Below are 19,580 nucleotides of genomic sequence, written 5' to 3' on the forward strand. Positions count from 1 at the left end.
TCTGCATTTCAAATAATCAGACCGGCATAGATACTCAAACATCTATCTACCCGGACAGATAGCCACACAAATGCATCATTTTTCTGTAAGAAGGAAAGACCAAAAGCAGTCTATAATGTTTAAAAAAGGGGATCAAGCACAAGTGAGCAGCCATGCCAATTTACTCAATGGAGGTACTAGTCCTCTCACTTCAAATGATAGACCGCTTGATAGATGGCTCTTTCAATCAAGATGGCCTGAGCCACCCATGCACTAGATAGTGGTCGGCTGAACAATGGTTTGGATCATTCATCCACCAAATCTCTTCTCAGACTATCTTATAACAGGTGCGCTGGCTCTGCAAATCCTCCTATGTTCTCTATAAGAGTCGCTACCAGACATTGAAATCGGACCTGCCAGATCCTTATCTTCCCCAAAATAGTTGTGGGGGAGAATCAAGGTGGGAGAAAATCGGGGTGTGGGAGAATCAGGGGCACAGACTGTTGGCTGAATGCGATATTAATGGATTTACACCATCCAATTATCGGGAACCTGCATTCTTGGAAATGCTTGCCAACCAGTAATCGAGCAGTGTAAACAAGTTGCCAATCACACCTTGAACAAACAAACAAAATTCTTGCTTGTCAAGTTTAATTGATTATGCCTGCCTAAAAAATATTATAAATATATATATAATATATACATATATATATATATATATATATATATATATATATATATATATATATATATATATATATATATTTAAAATATATATATGTATATATATATGTATTTATATATATATTATATTATATATTTTTAGCAGCGTACATTCTGTTTACACAGAAGTATGTGGTGTTGAGAATATATATATATATATATATATATATATATATATTTTCTCAACACCACATACTTCTGTGTAAACAGAATTTATGCTGCTAAAAATACTGAGTCTGAGCACAGAATGATCTATTGCCGATCCTTATGTGTGCATCAGCAGCGCAACCAGCGAGTCGAAACTGTCTATTAAATGAATGACGATCTTAATGTAAATGAACATGTCGACCCTTTCAGACCTTCCTCCTATCATTCGCTCAGCAATATTGAAGAAATTCATCTTTTTGACAATTTGTTTTTAAAATACGATGTTTATTCAGTGCACGTCTTAAGGGTGGAACGCTTTCTTATTTAACAGGTTTTGGTAGATGGAAGATAAAATAATCTCCTTGGAAGAAAAAAAAAAAAAAAGTCTAGATAGCAGCTATTATTTCGGCGTTTCATCATATCATATGCCGTTTACATTAACTATTTAGTTCATATCACATGCTGCCCACATGCCCCTGATGAATCAGGGCAGCAAAAAACAATTATTGAAAAAACACATAGGGCATAACACTATTCACAGACACTGAGTGCACTTCACACAGCATTGCACGGTTTGTTACTGCACGTAGTAGCAGCATGCATTTTCAGCCATTGCTATAATCCTTGTTCACGCTATATGAATGGGCATTGACATTTGTATCCATATGGCTACCTACCGTATTTTTCGGATTATAATACGCACTGGACTATAAAGACGCACCCTTGTTTTAGAGAAAGAAAAAAAATAGGAAAAAAAAAAGTAAAAAAATGGGGTCACGACACTTATGGGGGGGGTGGGTCTGCTGCTGACACTGTTATGGAGGTAATAATATCCCCAAATTCTGTACTCATATCCCCCATTCTGGGCCCCTTCCAGGTATATATGGCCCCCATCATGGAATTATAATCCAACCCCATCCAGGTGTACAGTAATGCATCTATATACTATATTTATTGTTTTAATTTTACAGATGTGATGCTCACCTAGCTTTCAGTTTGTTTCTAGTGCAGAGGCAGGACCAAAGTCTCCAGGACCTGCAGTGATGTAATGAAGAGGCAGGGCACTGTGCTGTTCTGGCCACGCCTCTTCAATACATCATTGCAGGTCCTTGTTCAGCTACGGGAGACTTTGCTTCTAGTGCAGAGGCAGGAGCAAACAATGCAATGCGAGTACTCAGCACAGAGATGATAAATGTATGCGTCCAAAAAACAATATCCGGGAGGGGCATGTGCTGATTGAAAACCAACGTGCTTACGTCACAGTAAAAAATAGACGGAGGATTACCACACTTGTCATGCTAGAATCAAATTTAGACAGCCCAACCCAGATATTTAGGAGATTGTTCCTAGGTAGGATTAAGGCTGTGTGCGCATGTTGCGTTTTTGTCCTGCGTTTCCGCAGCATTTTCATGCCAAATTGCATGCGTTTTGATTTCCAGGCATAGTCTATGGAAATTAGGGTTTTCTTGTGCGCACAATGCTTTTAAAAACGCAGCGTTTTAGGTGCGTAAAATTTGTCAAATCTCTGCGTTTGGAGAAGCAACATGTCAATTGTTTTTGCCATTTTGGCTGCGTTCTACACCCATTGAAATCAATGAGTTGTAGAAAAACACTGCCAACATGTGAAGTTGTGCGTTTGCGCTGCATTATTGTTGCGATCTGCATGTTTTTTTAAACATAAAGGCAGGTCTTTCGTCTTTCTCTCTGTCGGTCGGTCTCTCCCTCCCACCCCCTCTCTCATACTCACCGATCCACGATCACCGGCGCGGCGCTGCACGGCGTTCACACTGTGGCGGCTTCTCCTCTTTTGAAAATGCCGACCGCTCATTAATCCATCACGAATTCCCCGCTTCCCCCGCCGCCTATGATTGGTTGCAGTCAGACACGCCCCCACGCTGAGTGACAGCTGTCTCACGGCAACCAATCACAGCCGTCGGTGGGCGTGTCTATATCGAGCAGTAAAAAAATAAAATAAAAATAAATTAACTTTGTGCGGTCCCCTCAATTTGGATACCAGCCAGGGTTAAGCCACACGGCTGAAGGCTGGTATTCTCAGGATTAGGAGCTCCATGTTATGGGGAGCCCTCCAGCCTAACAATATCAGCCAGCAGCCGCCCGGAACTGCTGCATCCATTAGATGCGACAGTCCCGGGACTTTACCCGGCTCATCCCGAATTGCCCTGGTGCGGTGGCAAATGGGGTAATAAGGAGTTAATGGCAGCAGCCCATAGCTGCCACTAAGTCCTAGGTTAATCATGGCAGACGTCTCCTCGAGATACCTTCCATGATTAACCTGTAAGTTAAAGAAAATAAAACACACACATCCAACAAATCCTTTATTTGGAATGAAAGACAAAAAACACCCTCTTTCACCACTTTATTAACCCCTCAAAAACAACTCCAGGTCCGACGTAATCCACGCAAGGGCTGACGACACTTTCAGCTCTGCTACATCGGAAGCTGACAGGAACGGCAGTAGAACACCGCCGCTCCTGTGAGCTCTATGCAGCAACTGAAGTGAGTCACGCGATCAGCTGTCTACTTTACCTTTACTGGTAAAAATATCAAAAATATGTTAGAGCCCAAGTCATTTTTTTTTTCAATAACCGTATTTTTCCGCTTTATAAGACGCACCTGATAAGACGCACCCCCAAATTTGGTGAAGGAAAAGAGAATTTTTTTTTAAAATGTTAAATGGGGTCCATCTTATAATGCCAGTGTCCGTCTAACAAATCATATAGGGTATATGTCCCTTATAGCCCCCTATCCTAAAATTAGCCCCCTTAATCTGGATATGGCCCCCTTATATTGAATATAGCCCCCTTGTGCTGGCACACGTCTCCTACAGCAGGCACACAACCCATATTGCTGGCACAAGTCTCCTACAGCTGGCACAAGTCTCCTACAGCTGGCACAAGTCTCCTACAGCTGGCACAAGTCTCCTACAGCTGACACAAGTCTCCTACAGCTGGCACAAGTCTCCTACTGCTGGCACAAGTCTCCTACGGATGGCACAAGTCTCCTACGGATGGCACAGGTCTCCTACGGATGGCACAGGTCTCCTACGGATGGCACAGGTCTCCTATGGATGGCACAGGTCTCCTATGGATGGCACAGGTCTCCTATGGATGGCACACGTCCCCCTGTGTTTGATATGGCCCCCATGCTGCTGCCCATAGTAAAATAAACACTTTACCTTCTCCAGCGCTGTAATCCCTTGTGTCTACCTCCGTGCTGCTGAGCGCTCCTGCACTTCCTGGTTCTCTGTGTAAGTCATGTGATCGGCACAGCAGAGTGACATGATCTCTGCGTGCCGGATCACAGAGGCAGCAGTGAGATCGGGGAGACACGCTGGAGGTGGTAAGTAAAGCTTTTTTATTTTAGGATGGGCAGCAGCATGGGGGCCATATCTAACACGGGGGGAGGGGGGGTTGCATGTGCGATCAAAGGGGGGGAAGCAGGCACATATGTGCGCCCCTTCCCCAGCCCATCGCCGCGGTGCAGTTTCAGCACCACGGTGATTGACAGCGGCAGTGCATATTATATGAGCGGGAGCAGGAGATCTGCTGCTGCCTCCTGCAGCCTCTACCAGCCTCCAGTTCCGCTCCAGAGTTGCCCCCACCTCTCCTGGACCCTGCAGTATATAATCCGTATATTCGGATTATAAGACGCACCCCCTACTTTCCCTTAAAATTTGAGGGAACAAAAGTGCGTCTTATAATGCGAAAAATGTAATCATAAAAAGCTGTCCAATAAGCTCCATAAGAGGTAATTTTATTATATGTCAGGGGGGTTGAGCAATTCTATATCTATATGGTTGCATGTCTATATACAGTTAGGTCCAGAAATATTTGGACAGTGACACAAGTTTTGTTATTTTAGCTGTTTACAAAAACATGTTCAGAAATACAATTATATATATAATATGGGCTGAAAGTGCACACTCCCAGCTGCAATATGAGAGTTTTCACATCCAAATCGGAGAAAGGGTTTAGGAATCATAGCTCTGTAATGCATAGCTTCCTCTTTTTCAAGGGACCAAAAGTAATTGGACAAGGGACTCTAAGGGCTGCAATTAACTCTGAAGGCGTCTCCCTCGTTAACCTGTAATCAATGAAGTAGTTAAAAGATCTGGGGTTGATTACAGGTGTGTGGTTTTGCATTTGGAAGCTGTTGCTGTGACCAGACAACATGCGGTCTAAGGAACTCTCAATTGAGGTGAAGCAGAACATCCTGAGGCTGAAAAAAAGAAAAAATCCATCAGAGAGATAGCAGACATGCTTGGAGTAGCAAAATCAACAGTCGGGTACATTCTGAGAAAAAAGGAATTGACTGGTGAGCTTGAGAACTCAAAAAGGCCTGGGCGTCCACGGATGACAACAGTGGTGGATGATCGCCGCATACTTTCTTTGGTGAAGAAGAACCCGTTCACAACATCAACTGAAGTCCAGAACACTCTCAGTGAAGTAGGTGTATCTGTCTCTAAGTCAACAGTAAAGAGAAGACTCCATGAAAGTAAATACAAAGGGTTCACATCTAGATGCAAACCATTCATCAATTCCAAAAATAGACAGGCCAGAGTTAAATTTGCTGAAAAACACCTCATGAAGCCAGCTCAGTTCTGGAAAAGTATTCTATGGACAGATGAGACAAAGATCAACCTGTACCAGAATGATGGGAAGAAAAAAGTTTGGAGAAGAAAGGGAACGGCACATGATCCAAGGCACACCACATCCTCTGTAAAACATGGTGGAGGCAACGTGATGGCATGGGCATGCATGGCTTTCAATGGCACTGGGTCACTTGTGTTTATTGATGACATAACAGCAGACAAGAGTAGCCGGATGAATTGCAGCCAAATGCCGCAAAGTTGATCGGACGGCGCTTCATAGTACAGATGGACAATGACCCCAAGCATACAGCCAAAGCTACCCAGGAGTTCATGAGTGCAAAAAAGTGGAACATTCTGCAATGGCCAAGTCAATCACCAGATCTTAACCCAATTGAGCATGCATTTCACTTGCTCAAATCCAGACTTACGACGGAAAGACCCGCAAACAAGCAAGACCTGAAGGCTGTGGCTGTAAAGGCCTGGCAAAGCATTAAGAAGGAGGAAACCTAGCGTTTGGTGATGTCCATTGGTTCTAGACTTAAGGCAGTGATTGCCTCCAAAGGATTTGCAACAAAATATTGAAAATAAAAATATTTTGTTTGGGTTTGGTTTATTTGTCCAATTACTTTTGACCTCCTAAAATGTGGAGTGTTTGTAAAGAAATGTGTACAATTCCTACAATTTCTATCAGATATTTTTGTTCAAACCTTCAAATTAAACGTTACAATCTGCACTTGAATTCTGTTGTAGAGGTTTCATTTCAAATCCAATGTGGTGGCATGCAGAGCTCAACTCACGAAAATTGTGTCACTGTCCAAATATTTCTGGACCTAACTGTAGCTGTCTGGCTAGATCTCTTTATTATCTTTATTATCTATCTATTATTATCTAGGTCTATAGCATTCATTGGTGTCCAAAAACACTACAAAACCGCAAGCAACAAACACATGCAAAAGAGATGCAGAATATTGGTCCAGAAATTTCTGCAACCAAATAACCAAAGTGCGCACATAGCCTAATGCGAGCGTCACATGATATGATCTATCCTGCGATCGTACCCGCCCCCGTCGTTTGTGCGTCACAGGCAATTAGTTGCCAAAGCGCACAAAGTCGTTAAACCCCCATCACACTTACCTGCTGAGCGACGTCGCTGTGGGCGGTGAACATCCACTCCCTGAAGGGGGTGGGACGTTCTGAGTCACAGCGACGTCACACAGCGGCCGGCCAATAGAAGTGGAGGGGCGGAGATGAGCGAGACGTAAACATCCCGCCCACCTCCTTCCTTCAGCATTGCCTGCAGGACGCAGGTAAGCTGTGTTCATCGTTCCCGGGGTGTCACACAGAGCGATGTGTGCAGCCCCGGGAACAGTGAACAACAGGACATTCGATTTTTAGAAAATGAGCAACGTGTCAGCGATGAACGAGAAGGTGAGTATTTCTGCTCGTTCATAGCTGTCACACGCTACGATATCACTAACGATGCCGGATGTGCATCACTTACAACGTTACCCCGCCGACATCTCGTTAGATATATCGTCGTGAGACGCCCGCATTACACTTTGGAAACCATCAATGGTGCCAGCCTGTAACCAGCTGTTGAGGTAAACTAGACTCTCACAGACTAACAGTTTTTTTTTCTCCATGCATGATTGCAGAGAATTTATAATATATGTTTTCATAATTATATATTGATATTATATATGTATATATATAAGAAAAAAAACAAAAAACGTTTTTTAGTTATGATGTATTAGATAGAATTTACAACCAAGGGGTTAATATATTTAAATCACATCAGATTGGGGGCTGAATCAATAAATCTGGATATCCGTCCTCCTGTGGAGCATTTGCATTCAAACAACCAACAGAGGGTTTATAGCAGAGGAGCAGTATGCAGATATGTACATGTAGAGATTTTTTAACATAACATTGACCTAAAGTTTCGGAGCAAGCCGAAACGCGTAGTCTAAAGTTTTTTTCATTTTACAGTATGCACAAAAATGTAGCCATATGTATGTGCCTTTGATAAATAAAATGTTGATTTTTTTATGGCGAAATTGGCTAGATTGATTGGGAGCGCCATCTGAGATCTTCATCTATAATTTAACGTTATTCGGTGAAAGCTCTGGAAGAAGAGTCCTTTTTCACTTTGGATAATCTGAGGCAGCAGTTCCAGCACAAAAAAATCCAATAGGCTGCTTTGACACTTGCGTCATTTTGCATCAGTTGCAATCCGTCGCCTTGAGGAAATACAGTATTTCCCCATACAGTGTTTCCCCCATAGACTTGTATGGACGGATTGCGACTTGCGTTGCATCCGCCACACGACGGATCACTTGTGGAATGACTGACTGTTGGGTGGCAGCAAGTAGCGTTTTTTCAGAGCGTCGAAAAAACGCGATGTGCAGGATTCCGTCGTTTTTATAATGGAAGCCTATAGGAGCGGAATCCGTTGGAATGCGTCAAAGGACAGATTCCTGTGACGGATACATTTTAAGGCTATGTGCGCACTAGGCCGTTTTACCCGCGGTTTTGCTGCGGAAATTTCTTGAGAAATCTTTGAAATCTTTCTGCAGACATTTACCAGCAAAACCTATGGAGAAAAAAATAGCTGTGCGCACGCTGAGTTTTTTTCTCAAGAAAATTCTTTGTGAAGATTTTCTTGAGAAAATTTCTCGAGAAAATGTGCATGTCACTTCTTTTCCGCAGGTACCTGCGGTATACCCCTGGAATTTCACTCCATTCACTGTAATGTAATCGCGAAATTCCGGGGGTATACCGCAGGTAGCAAATCATGTGCGGTATACCCCCGGTATAGCCGCGATTTACCTGCGGTAATGTTCATCGCTGCCTGCGGTTTTGCAGGGAGGGATGTCATTATGCCAGGAAGAGGAAGCGGAGCAGAGTAAACACAGACGTCACACTCCCTGGACGCCGCACAGAAGCACTTCCGTGTGACGTCCGGCGGGTGCCCGTGCAGTCTGTGTCCCGCTCCGGCCCCGCGGCTGCCTGCACACCTGAGTCAGTGACTGCCCGCAGTATCGGCTGCTTGTCACACTGCAGCGCAGGCAGACACTGACACACAGCAGTGTGTGCAGCCGCGGGGATGCCGAGCGCTGCTGTCAGGAGGTGAGATGAGATCATTACCTGCTGTGACGATCTCCTGCCTCCTGACGTCACCGCGGTCAGTGCCTTCTATGCCCGTCTCGCGAGCGGCCCGAGACTGTCACTAGCGGTGACGTCACGGGCTCTCGCGATACTGCTGACAATGCGGCGGGCATAGAAGGCAGTGACAGCGCTGATGGCAGGACTGCAGGAGATGATCACAGCAGGTAATGATCTCATCTATCCTCCTGACAGCAGCACTTGTCATGCCCTGCAGTGACCTGTGCTGACCCATTGATGTTAGCTCAGGTCACTGCATTGCTCTCCCAGCCAATGGGGAACATTCTGTTCTTCATGGACTGGGACAGGGACTATGGTATGGATCGCCGTGGCCCCCCCCCCCCTTATTGGATTACGCCGGACCAGGATTTGATTGTTCTTGTCAATAAATTGGTGTAAGAGGGAATGTGGGGAGTGTTTTTTTTCAAATAAAACTTTTTTTGTTGTCTATTTTTTATTTCTTACTGACTGGGTTGGTGATGTCGGGTATCTGATAAGACGCCTGACATCACGAACCCCAGGGCTTGATGCCAGGTGACATTACACATCTGGCATCAACCCCATATATTACCCCATTTGCCACCGCACCAGGGCAATGGGATGAGTTGGGGAAAAGCGCCAGGATTGACACATCTAATGGATGCGCCACTTCTGGGGCGGCTGCAGCCTGCTATTTTTAGGCTGGGGAGTGTCCAATAACAGTGGACCTCCCTAGTCTGAGAATATCAGACCCCAGCTGTCTGCTTTACCTTGGCTGGTGATCCAATTTGGGGGGACCCCACGTTTTTTGTTTTAAAATTATTTAATGTAAAATAACAGCGTGGGGTGCCCTCTGTTTTGGATTACCAGCCAAGGTGAAGCTGTCAGCTGTGGTTTGCAGGCTGCAGCCGTCTGCTTTACCCTAGCTGGCTACAAAACTAGGGGGAACCCCACGTCATTTTTTTTTTAATTATTTATTTATAATTTGGCTAAATACAAGTCTAGGCACCCTTTAGTGCCACATGAAAGTCACTAAAGGGTGCCAGCTTAGAATATGCAGGGGGGTGGAACATTATATAGGTCTTACTCATCTATCTATCTATTCATCTATCTTTCCCTCTATCCATTATCTGTATATCGATTATCTATCTATTATCTATATTATTTATTGCAGTTCAGCATAAAAAAAAACCGCAGGGACCAACCTGCGGAAAAACCGCGGGAAAAACGCATGCGTTTTTCCCGCGGATTTGGTGCGGTAATCTTCAACTCTCAGAAGTTTCTCAAGAAATTTTCTTGAGAAAATTCACTTTTCTAGTGCGCCCATAGCCTAAATGCTTTTTTACCATGTATTCATGTAAAAGCTGTAGGTGCTCGCCATGTGGGGTTTAATTTTTCTTTTCTATACTTGCTACCTATAGAAATGCATTTTTCAGTCTGAGAGCAATATAGATTTAAAGTGGTATTCTCAAGTTGTCTCTTCATTAGTTCACAACTCTGCGGTCTATTCGTTTAATTGTTTCTGGCAGGCTAATAGATAACTAACTCACCAAGAGAGCATTTCCAATAAATATATTATATTTACATATATTATACACACACACACACACACACACACACACACACACACAGTTGTGCTGAAAAGTTTACATACCCTGACAGATTTTTTATATTTTTTTTTCTTTCTTGGCCGTTTTAGAGAAATATGAATAATAACACAAAACATTTTATTCCACTCCTGGTTAGTGGTTGGGTGAAGCTATTTATTGTCAAACTACTGTGTTTTCTCTTTTCACATCTTAGTGAGAACCAAAAACAGCCAAATTACCCTGATCAATCGTTCACATACCCCAGTTTTTAATACCATGTATTGCCCCCTCTAACATCAAATGACAGCTTGAATTCTTTTGTGGTAGTTGTGGATGAAACTGTCATGATTGACTCCTGGCTCAGCTGGAGCTGAGCCTTTTTTTTAGTTTCACTTCTGATGCAGGTCACGTTAGGGGTTAATCCTTCCTGCCTCGTTCTGGAGGTCAAGCTGCTTTATCAGGGCACTGTTTCTCTTGGACTTCGCCAGTGATATTTCTGGCTCTGCTGTGTTCTGCTCTTGAGTGACCTGTTGTCTGCCCTGCCCCTTCCTGACCTCCGTGTTCACCTGACCTGTTAACCTCCTCTGTTGTCTGTTTCCATCAGTGTCTCTCCCGCTGTCTCCCTGTTGGTTCCTTATCTGTATACCTTAAATCTGTCTTGTCTTCCCACTCCCCCTCGCTTCTAGGCTCTGATTTCCCGGCTACTGACTATTTGCTTCCCTCTGACTACGTTTAGACTTTGCCCTTGTGTATTTACAAGGCCTCATGTTGTGACACGGCTTTCTGACTATTCTACTGCCATCTGGTGGGCTTGACTAGTATTACCTCTGCTAGGGAATTCCCTGCTCATACGTTTCCACCACTTTTACGTCCCCTAGTGGTTTACCAGCTAACTACCTTCTCAGATAGTTTCAGGAATCCTCTCAGTCCCACATTACTGCGCTGTACTGCTATTGTACATCTTAGAGTACAGCGTGACAGAAACCCTTTATTTTCTCAGATGGTAAAGCTGCCCATTCTTCTTGGCAAAAAGCCTCCAGTTCCTGTAAATTCCTGGGCTTTCTTGCATAAACTGCGCGCTTGACTTCTCCCCAGGGTAGCTCAATGATATTTAGGTCAGGAGACTGAGATGGCCACTCCAGAGCCTTCACTATGTTCTGCTGTAGCCAATGACAGGTCAACTTGGCCTTGGGTTTTGGATTATTGTTACGTTGGCACATCCAAGTACGACCCATGCGCAGCTTCCAGGCTGAACGTGCCTCCAGTATTTGCGGATAACATGCTGCATTAATCTTTCCTTCAACTGTGACCAAGTTTCCTGTGCCTTTGTAGCTCACACATCCATCAGTGATCCACCTCCGTGCTTTACAGTAGGAATGGTGTTCCTTTCATGATAGGCCTTGTTGACACCTCTCCAAATGTAAATTATAATTCCAAATAATATAGTCCTAGCGCTATACCCTATGTAACCTGGTCGGCAGCTAGACACTGGCAAACACCCTTATTTTGTCAAGGGAATTAAATCATGTGTAAAAATAACATTTTAAAATACAAAATTTTATGGAACTCTGCGCCAATTTCAGTTATTCATAACCATCTATATTAAGGTCAATAGGATTAAATCGACCAAAAGGAAAAAGACTTAAAATTTTTCACTTTTTATTTTCCGCTAAAAATTAAAAACATTAAAGATAAAAAACAAATAGTAAATAATTAATAGAATTGCATATGAAATTTAGTCCAAATTTCCTAAAACTAATGCAACAGAATAATTATTCAATCAAAAAAAATGTTAAAAAAACCCCTATAAATATATAAAATATAGCCCCGGCCGGCGGCTAGCAACTATAGTTCACAGTCTACTATTATACATAATCACAGGGTTTATGTTTGTACCATATTGTTTTAGTGCGATAAAAAAAGGAGGGGAAAAAAGGTTTAAATGATTATCTGGATTCTTATATAAAACTTCCTTGAAAAATTACTGTTTTTAAAAGTCTGGTCGCAATTGCATCAAAGTCTATATATAGTGTTCATTAAAATATATACTTTTTGCTAAAGATCCATGGTGGTTTATTTGCTGCCCAAATACCTTTAACCGCTTATTATTTATTGTTAATATTGAAAGTTTGACCGGGTGGAGATAGTTCTCTTCCTATATTATCAGACCTCCCTGCGCTCCAAGTATCTCCAGGGCTGACAGCCTGGAGCGAGATAGGGAAGTCAGAATACACCGCGTGCCCGTAGCAGGTACTCGGTGTAAGTTATCTGGTCTGACCTCTGATGACCGGAGGATCTCTGATGAGGAATCTCTGTACGGTCCACAGTTCCAACACTTGAAAACAGCGCTGCGGGCTGAAGCTCCTTTACACAGGAATATACTGACAGCTCCAGTTTTAGCAAAAGGAATCTTTACCAGAGCACAAGTTCACAATGCTCCCTTGGGCATCCACCAAATAGATAGGATTATGTTGGATGACTCTGGCAATTACGCCTTCACCGTAGGTGATTAGGAGGATACACTCTGGGCTCAATACGTTTCAGGGACTAATGCGGTGCCCTTCCTCAAGGAACTTGATTGAATAATTATTCTGTTGCATTAGTTTCAGGAAATTTGAACTAAATTTCATATGTAATTCTATTAATTATTTACTATTTGTTTTTTATCTTTAATGTTTATAATTATTTTTAGTGGAAAATAAAAAGTGAAAATTTTAAGTTTTTTTTCCTTTCGGTCTATTTAATCCTATTAAAGGGAACCTGTCACCAGTTTTTTGTCCTATAAGCTGCGGCCACCACCAGTGGGCTCTTATATCCAGCATTCTAACATGCTGTATATAAGAGCCCAGGCTGCTGTGTACAACATAAAAAACACTGTATACTACTCACCTAAACTGGTCGCTGCGGTGGATGTGGCTCAGAAGGGCGTCTTCGTCCAACGGTGCCGACACCGCCTCTTTTGGCCATCTTTGTCGCTGCGTCTGTGGTCCTTCTGAAGCCACGGTGCATGATGCGTCCAACGTCATACACAATAGCCAGCATTCAGGTCCTGTGCAGGCGCATTTTGATCTGCACTGAGCAGGGCAGAACAAAGTATTGTAGTGCGCATACGCGGGACTGGCGAGTGTGTATTACGTAGACGCGTCATGCACCGTAGCTTCAGAAAGAGGACGAAAGGAGGGTTGCGCCGGCACCAGAGGACGAAGACCTCCATCTGAGCCACATCCACCACAGCGACCGGTTTAGGTGAGTATTATAAAGTGTTTTTAATGTTCTACACAGCAGCCTGGGCTCTTATATACAGCATGTTAGAATGCTGTATATAAGAGCCCACTTGTGGTAGCCACAGCTTATAGGGTAAAGAACTGGTGATAGGTTCCCTTTAACCTTAATATAGATTGTTATTAATAACTGAAATTGGAGCAGATTTCCATAAAATTTAATATTTTAAAATTTTATTTATTTTTACACCTCTCCAAATGTAACATTTATGTGATTGTGGTTTGGTTTTTACAGAGGCCCTGATTTTCCATTTGTTAATCACAGTTTGAACACTGCTGACTGGCATTATCAATTCTTTTTTGTATCCCTTTCCTATTTTATACAGTTCAACTATCGTTTCCCTTACATCCATTGACAATTCTTTTGCTTTCCCATGACTCACAATCCAGAAACATCAGTGGGTGGATGAAAGATGTAAGAGTCTGGATCCCAGAAACTCACTCAACTTTTATGCACAGACACTGATTACAAGCAAACAGGTCACAGGTGAGGATGTTACGTTTGTTAGCATTCAAACCCCTTTGTGTCCACTTCTGTGCATGTTATCAGGCCAAAATCAGTTATAGCGAGTAGCAGATCTGTAGTATAAGGAAGCAGTCAAATAACTGTAAAACACAAATGACAATCGGATTGCAATGCTCAGACTTGCAGGTGGCACTCCTTACCAGAGCGTGAGAGCTTGCATAGAAATACTCTATATAATGCACGGGACAGAAGAGCTGCTGGCCAGTCGGAGCACTGCAATGTGATAGTCGTCGTGGTGGTATATTGCAGTCTTACTGCACCCTTACAAGTACTATAAAGCTCAGAATAAGTTCTGTTTATCACATTCACCTATAAGCAGTTTGATCTGGAGTGTGTACTGTTATCACTATATTTACACATATTGCTATCAGGGTATTTGAACAAGCACATAACTCCAGACAGTATGATTAGGACACCTGCAGTCAGGGCTGTGGAGTCGGTAAGCCAAACCTTCGACTCCGACTCCGACTCCTCAAATTCTCTTGCACCGACTCAGACTCCGGCTCCGACTCCGACTCCTACATATATTGCTTATAGTTAGGTGAAAAATTTATTGTAGTACATGAATATGTGTATGTGAACATCAGACATTTAATAATTTTTATGATACAATAATCAAGATATTTGGATATAACATAAAATATATTTATTGGAATACAACTTTAGAACACAAAAAACTGTAATAAATTGTAAATATGTAATACACTATGTAATATACAGTAGATTACATATATATCTTGTGTGTGTGTATATACACTGTATATATATATATATATTATATATATTACATATTTACAATTTATTAGTTTTTTTGTGTTCTAAAGTTGTATTCCAATAAATATTTTATGTTCTATCCAAATATCTTGATTATTGTATCATAAAAACAATTAAATGTCTGATGTTCACATTGTACTACAATAAATTTTTCACTTAAATATAAGCATTATACTAAATGTTGTTATTTAGTAAAATATTCAGCACATTCTGCATTGCACTCCTGTCCCCAATTTATTATATATTTTAGGAGTCGGAGTCGGTGCATTTTATGCCGACTCCGACTCCACCAAAATGAGCTCCGACTCCGACTCCGACTCCACGACTCCGACTCCGACTCCACAGCCCTGCCTGCAGTGACAACTGTAGGCTGGTCATTTTGCAAGACTTCTAACAGCAGCTCATCAGAAGCTGAGAGGAAAGGGAGTGGAGAAGTCAACTACTGTATAGGAATAAAAGTGCTTCAGAGACCTCACCGGCATGTTTAGTTAATCTTTCCTGGAAAGTTGGTACTGCACAAGCTCGGTCAGAATCTTGGCAGGAAGTAGTGATTGAGCTCCATGTAAACCAGCTATATACTATGAAAGATAACAGCTTTCACAACATCAGATTGAAAAGCAGGTCAATTGTAAACTTGCTTGTCTAACTGAAGCAATTTAATAACATAATACCATATTAACCTATTTAAATCTGGTTTCTATGTTAATTGTACATGATTATGTTTAAATTTGTACTTTATTTTACATTTTCGCCTTTTCTGAGAGCTTGTTTGTTTTTCTGCAAAAGGAGTTGTAGTTTTGAATGGCAATTCATTTAAGAAGTAAAATATACTGAAAATGTACAGTGACATGACATTGCACAAAAAAGCGCAACTCAACAAAAATATTTGGAAATTCGTGAAAAACAATGTTTTTGTTTGCGTCGCCATGTTCCCACATCCATAGCATTGTCATTTTTGGGTTATTGGAGCTTTGAGAGAGGCTTGTGTGGTGAACTGTAGCAGTTATTGATACAGTTTTTGGGTAGATAGGATGTTTGGATCTCTTATTGCATTTTTTTTATCCTGGTGTTGCTGCAATTTACAGGGTTTACTGATTAATTTAATTCATTTTATATTTTGATAGATTGGGCAGAGCGATATTATTGGAAAATTTTCTAGATTTATTTAATTTTAATGGGGCAGTTGGAATTTTAGATTTCTTTGAACTTTTCTTTTTATCCCCTTTATGGTACTTTAACCTGTGATCGTCCGACTACACACAAACATAATATAACATGTAAAAATATAAGGAAATATTTAAAAAATAAATAAATAAATAAAAATAACTGAGGTCTGTTATGAACACCAGCCATTTCCTGGTCTTCACAGGAATAAAGTCATGGCATGTTCCCAGAAGCCATGACAAGACATGGCTGTGACCGCGGTTAAGCCTTTTTAATTACCATTTTGAGAGCTTGACTGTGGCATTTAAGTAGTTAGCAAAGGGTACACCTGGGTAAAACAGCCATTATCTACTGGCGATGATGCAGGGTCCGCTTCTGAGCCAGCATCAAAGACAAGGACCCGACATATGGTATATTTTACTGAAAAAGGTTTAAGGGAATCTGTCACCAGGTTTTTGCTACACTGAGAGCAGCATAATGTAGAGACAGAGACCCTGATTCCAGCGATGTGTAACTTACTGAGCAGTTTGCTGTAATTTTCATAAAATTAATGTTTTCTCTGCTCCAGATCTAGCAGTTTTACAGAGCTCATGAATATGCCGGACTACCTGGCAGCAAGTCAAGTAGTCCTCATGATAAAAATCACTTTTTAAACAGCAGTAGATTATCAAAACTACACTAAGCAGCTGATTAAGTGTAACACCGCTGGGGAATCAGGATCTCTGCCCCTACATTATGCTGCTCTCTGATTAGGTGGCAAAAACCTGGTGACAGATTCTCTTTAAGACTTATAGACACTTACCACATGAGAAGAAACTTGATGATATTTGCTGAGCTCCTCAGGCTTGACCAAATCCTCTGGAACTGTCTTACCACGCTGCAAAATAAATAGAACAATTAGACAACAACCATAACATAACCAAAAGTTTAAGTGTGTACATTTTAACTCCTTAACGTACATTTAAGCTACACATCAAGAGTAGGGTGTATGGAGCAGGCACAGTTCCACACTAGACAGATGCTGGCTTGGTAAATAGCTGTTTGACCATTTAAACAAAGCATTGACATCGGCATTGAAATAACGATAGCAGTAGTAGACCATTATAAAAGGTACACAAATATATATGAAACCTCTAAATACCATTTTGCAAATAGCTTAAGAGGGAATCTGTCACGTTCGAGTCTATGCCCCCCAACCCAGCAACATTTTTATATGCACAGCTAGTTTCCCTGCCTAACTGGCCCAGCAACGTCTGTCATGTAAATCCATGTTTTTAACCCCTTCACGACCATGGACGGAAAGATCAGTCATGGTGCCCTGGGCCTTAACGACTAAGGACGGATCTTTCCGTCATGGCGTAATCGCGGCACCGGAGCCTCCGGTGACTGCGAAAAGTTAGCATAAACCGCAGATTCGGGGAGGAGGGGACCTGTACCTGACCTCAGGAGGGGTGGTGCCTCCTCCCCGGACCTACGGAGGCTGTGATTGGCTGACGAACGCCGCTCAACCAATCACAGCCACTGTAATGTTCCAGCCATTTAAAATGACTGAAACATTGAAATCCAGCCCTGGCCAGTGCAGCTATAGCGCTGGCCATTGGTTGGAGCTGGGTGACCTCACTGGATCACCCTTCCCCAGCTCCAGTAGCTCTGATTCGAGAGATCGGCCTTGTGACCGCTCTCTCCAATCACAGTTGACCTGTTGCCGATGACCGCCCCATCAGCTTCACTTGTCGGCCCTGCAGCACGCCAGCACAGTGAGTGTATACAGTGCAATGGCAGGCAGGGCTGTGGAGTCGGTAAGCCAAACCTTCGACTCCGACTCCGACTCCTCAAATTCTCTTGCACCGACTCCGACTCCGGCTCCGACTCCGACTCCGGCTCCGACTCCGGCTCCGGCTCCGACTCCGGCTCCGGCTCCGACTCCGACTCCGGCTCCGACTCCGGCTCCGGCTCCGGCTCCGGCTCCGGCTCCGACTCCGGCTCCGACTCCGGCTCCGACTCCGGCTCCGACTCCTACATATATTGCTTATAGTTAGGTGAAAAATTTATTGTAGTACATGAATATGTGTATGTGAACATCAGACATTTAATAATTTTTATGATACAATAATCAAGATATTTGGATAGAACATAAAATATATTTATTGGAATACAACTTTAGAACACAAAAAACTGTAATAAATTGTAAATATGTAATACACTATGTAATATACAGTAGATTACATATATATCTTGTGTGTGTATATACACTGTATATATATATATATATATATATATATATATATATATATATATTACATATTTACAATTTATTAGTTTTTTGTGTTCTAAAGTTGTATTCCAATAAATATTTTATGTTCTATCCAAATATCTTGATTATTGTATCATAAAAACAATTAAATGTCTGATGTTCACATTGTACTACAATAAATTTTTCACTTAAATATAAGCATTATACTAAATGTTATTATTTAGTAAAATATTCAGCACATTCTGCATTGCACTCCTGTCCCCAATTTATTATATATTTTAGGAGTCGGAGTCGGTGCATTTTATACCGACTCCGACTCCACCAAAATGAGCTCCGACTCCGACTCCGACTCCACGACTCCGACTCCGACTCCACAGCCCTGATGGCAGGGCGACAAGATCCGGTCCCATGCTGTTATGTGACCGGAGCATGGGACCCGGAAGTTGCCGCGCTGCCATTGCACTGTATGAAACCGGCCTCCCGATCCGCCGCCGCTGCCCTCCGCGATCTGCCACCCGCACCCCCACCCCTCGTATCTGCTGCCCGCACTCTCACCCCCACACCTCCCGATCCGCCGCTGCCCTCCGCGATCTGCCACCCAATCTGCTGCCCGCACCCCCACCCCTCGTATCTGCTGCCCGCACCCTCACCTCCCGATCCGCCGCTGCCCTCCGCGATCTGCCACCCGATCTGCTGCCCGCACCCCCACCCCTCGTATCTGCTGCCCGCACCCTCACCCCCACACCTCCCGATCCGCCGCCTTCCATCTGCCACAGTGCCACCGCTCCCCCCGATCTGCTGCCCGGCCCTTTTCCCTCGTGATCGGCTGCTCGTCCCCTCACCTCCGTGATGTGCTGCCAGCCCCCTCCACTCGAGATCGGCTGCCCGCTTCCTCCTCCGTTATGTGCTGCCCGGCCCCGCCCCCTCTCCTCCGTTATGTGCTGCCCGGCTCCGCCACCTCTCCTCCGTTATATGCTGCGCGGCACCACCCCCTCCCCTCCGTTATATGCTGCGTGCCCCCTCTCCTTTGTTATGTGCTGCTCGCCCCCTCACCTCCATGATGTGCTGCCTGTTCTCCCCCCACTTCTCACCCCGTGATCGGCTACTCGCCCCCTCCCCTGTCACCCCCGTGATGTGAGCTCCCTCACCTGTCACCCCCGTGATGTGCGCTCCCTCCCCTGTCACCCCCGTGATGTGCGCTCCCTCCCCTGTCACCCCCGTGATGTGCGCTCCCTCTCCTGTCACCCCCGTGATGTGCGCTCCCTCCCCTGTCACCCCCGTGATGTGCGCTCCCTCCCCTGTCACCCCCGTGATGTGCGCTCCCTCCCCTGTCACCCCCGTGATGTGCGCTCCCTCCCCTGTCACCCCCGTGATGTGCGCTCCCTCC

At 43.5% G+C, this 19,580-nt stretch overlaps 1 protein-coding gene across 1 annotated transcript in view; it reads right to left on the bottom strand.

Moving 5' to 3' along the window:
- The window catches only part of PRPF19 (pre-mRNA processing factor 19), a 188,489-nt gene that overhangs the window by 77,192 nt on the left and 91,717 nt on the right, over positions 1-19,580 (bottom strand). The window contains exon 8 of the mRNA XM_075347335.1: positions 16,742-16,816. Within this exon, the coding sequence (XP_075203450.1) occupies positions 16,742-16,816 (75 nt within the window). The remainder of the gene's footprint in view (positions 1-16,741; positions 16,817-19,580) is intronic.

This window comes from Anomaloglossus baeobatrachus, chromosome 5 (genome assembly GCF_048569485.1).
Source record: "Anomaloglossus baeobatrachus isolate aAnoBae1 chromosome 5, aAnoBae1.hap1, whole genome shotgun sequence".
NCBI lineage: Eukaryota > Metazoa > Chordata > Amphibia > Anura > Aromobatidae > Anomaloglossus > Anomaloglossus baeobatrachus.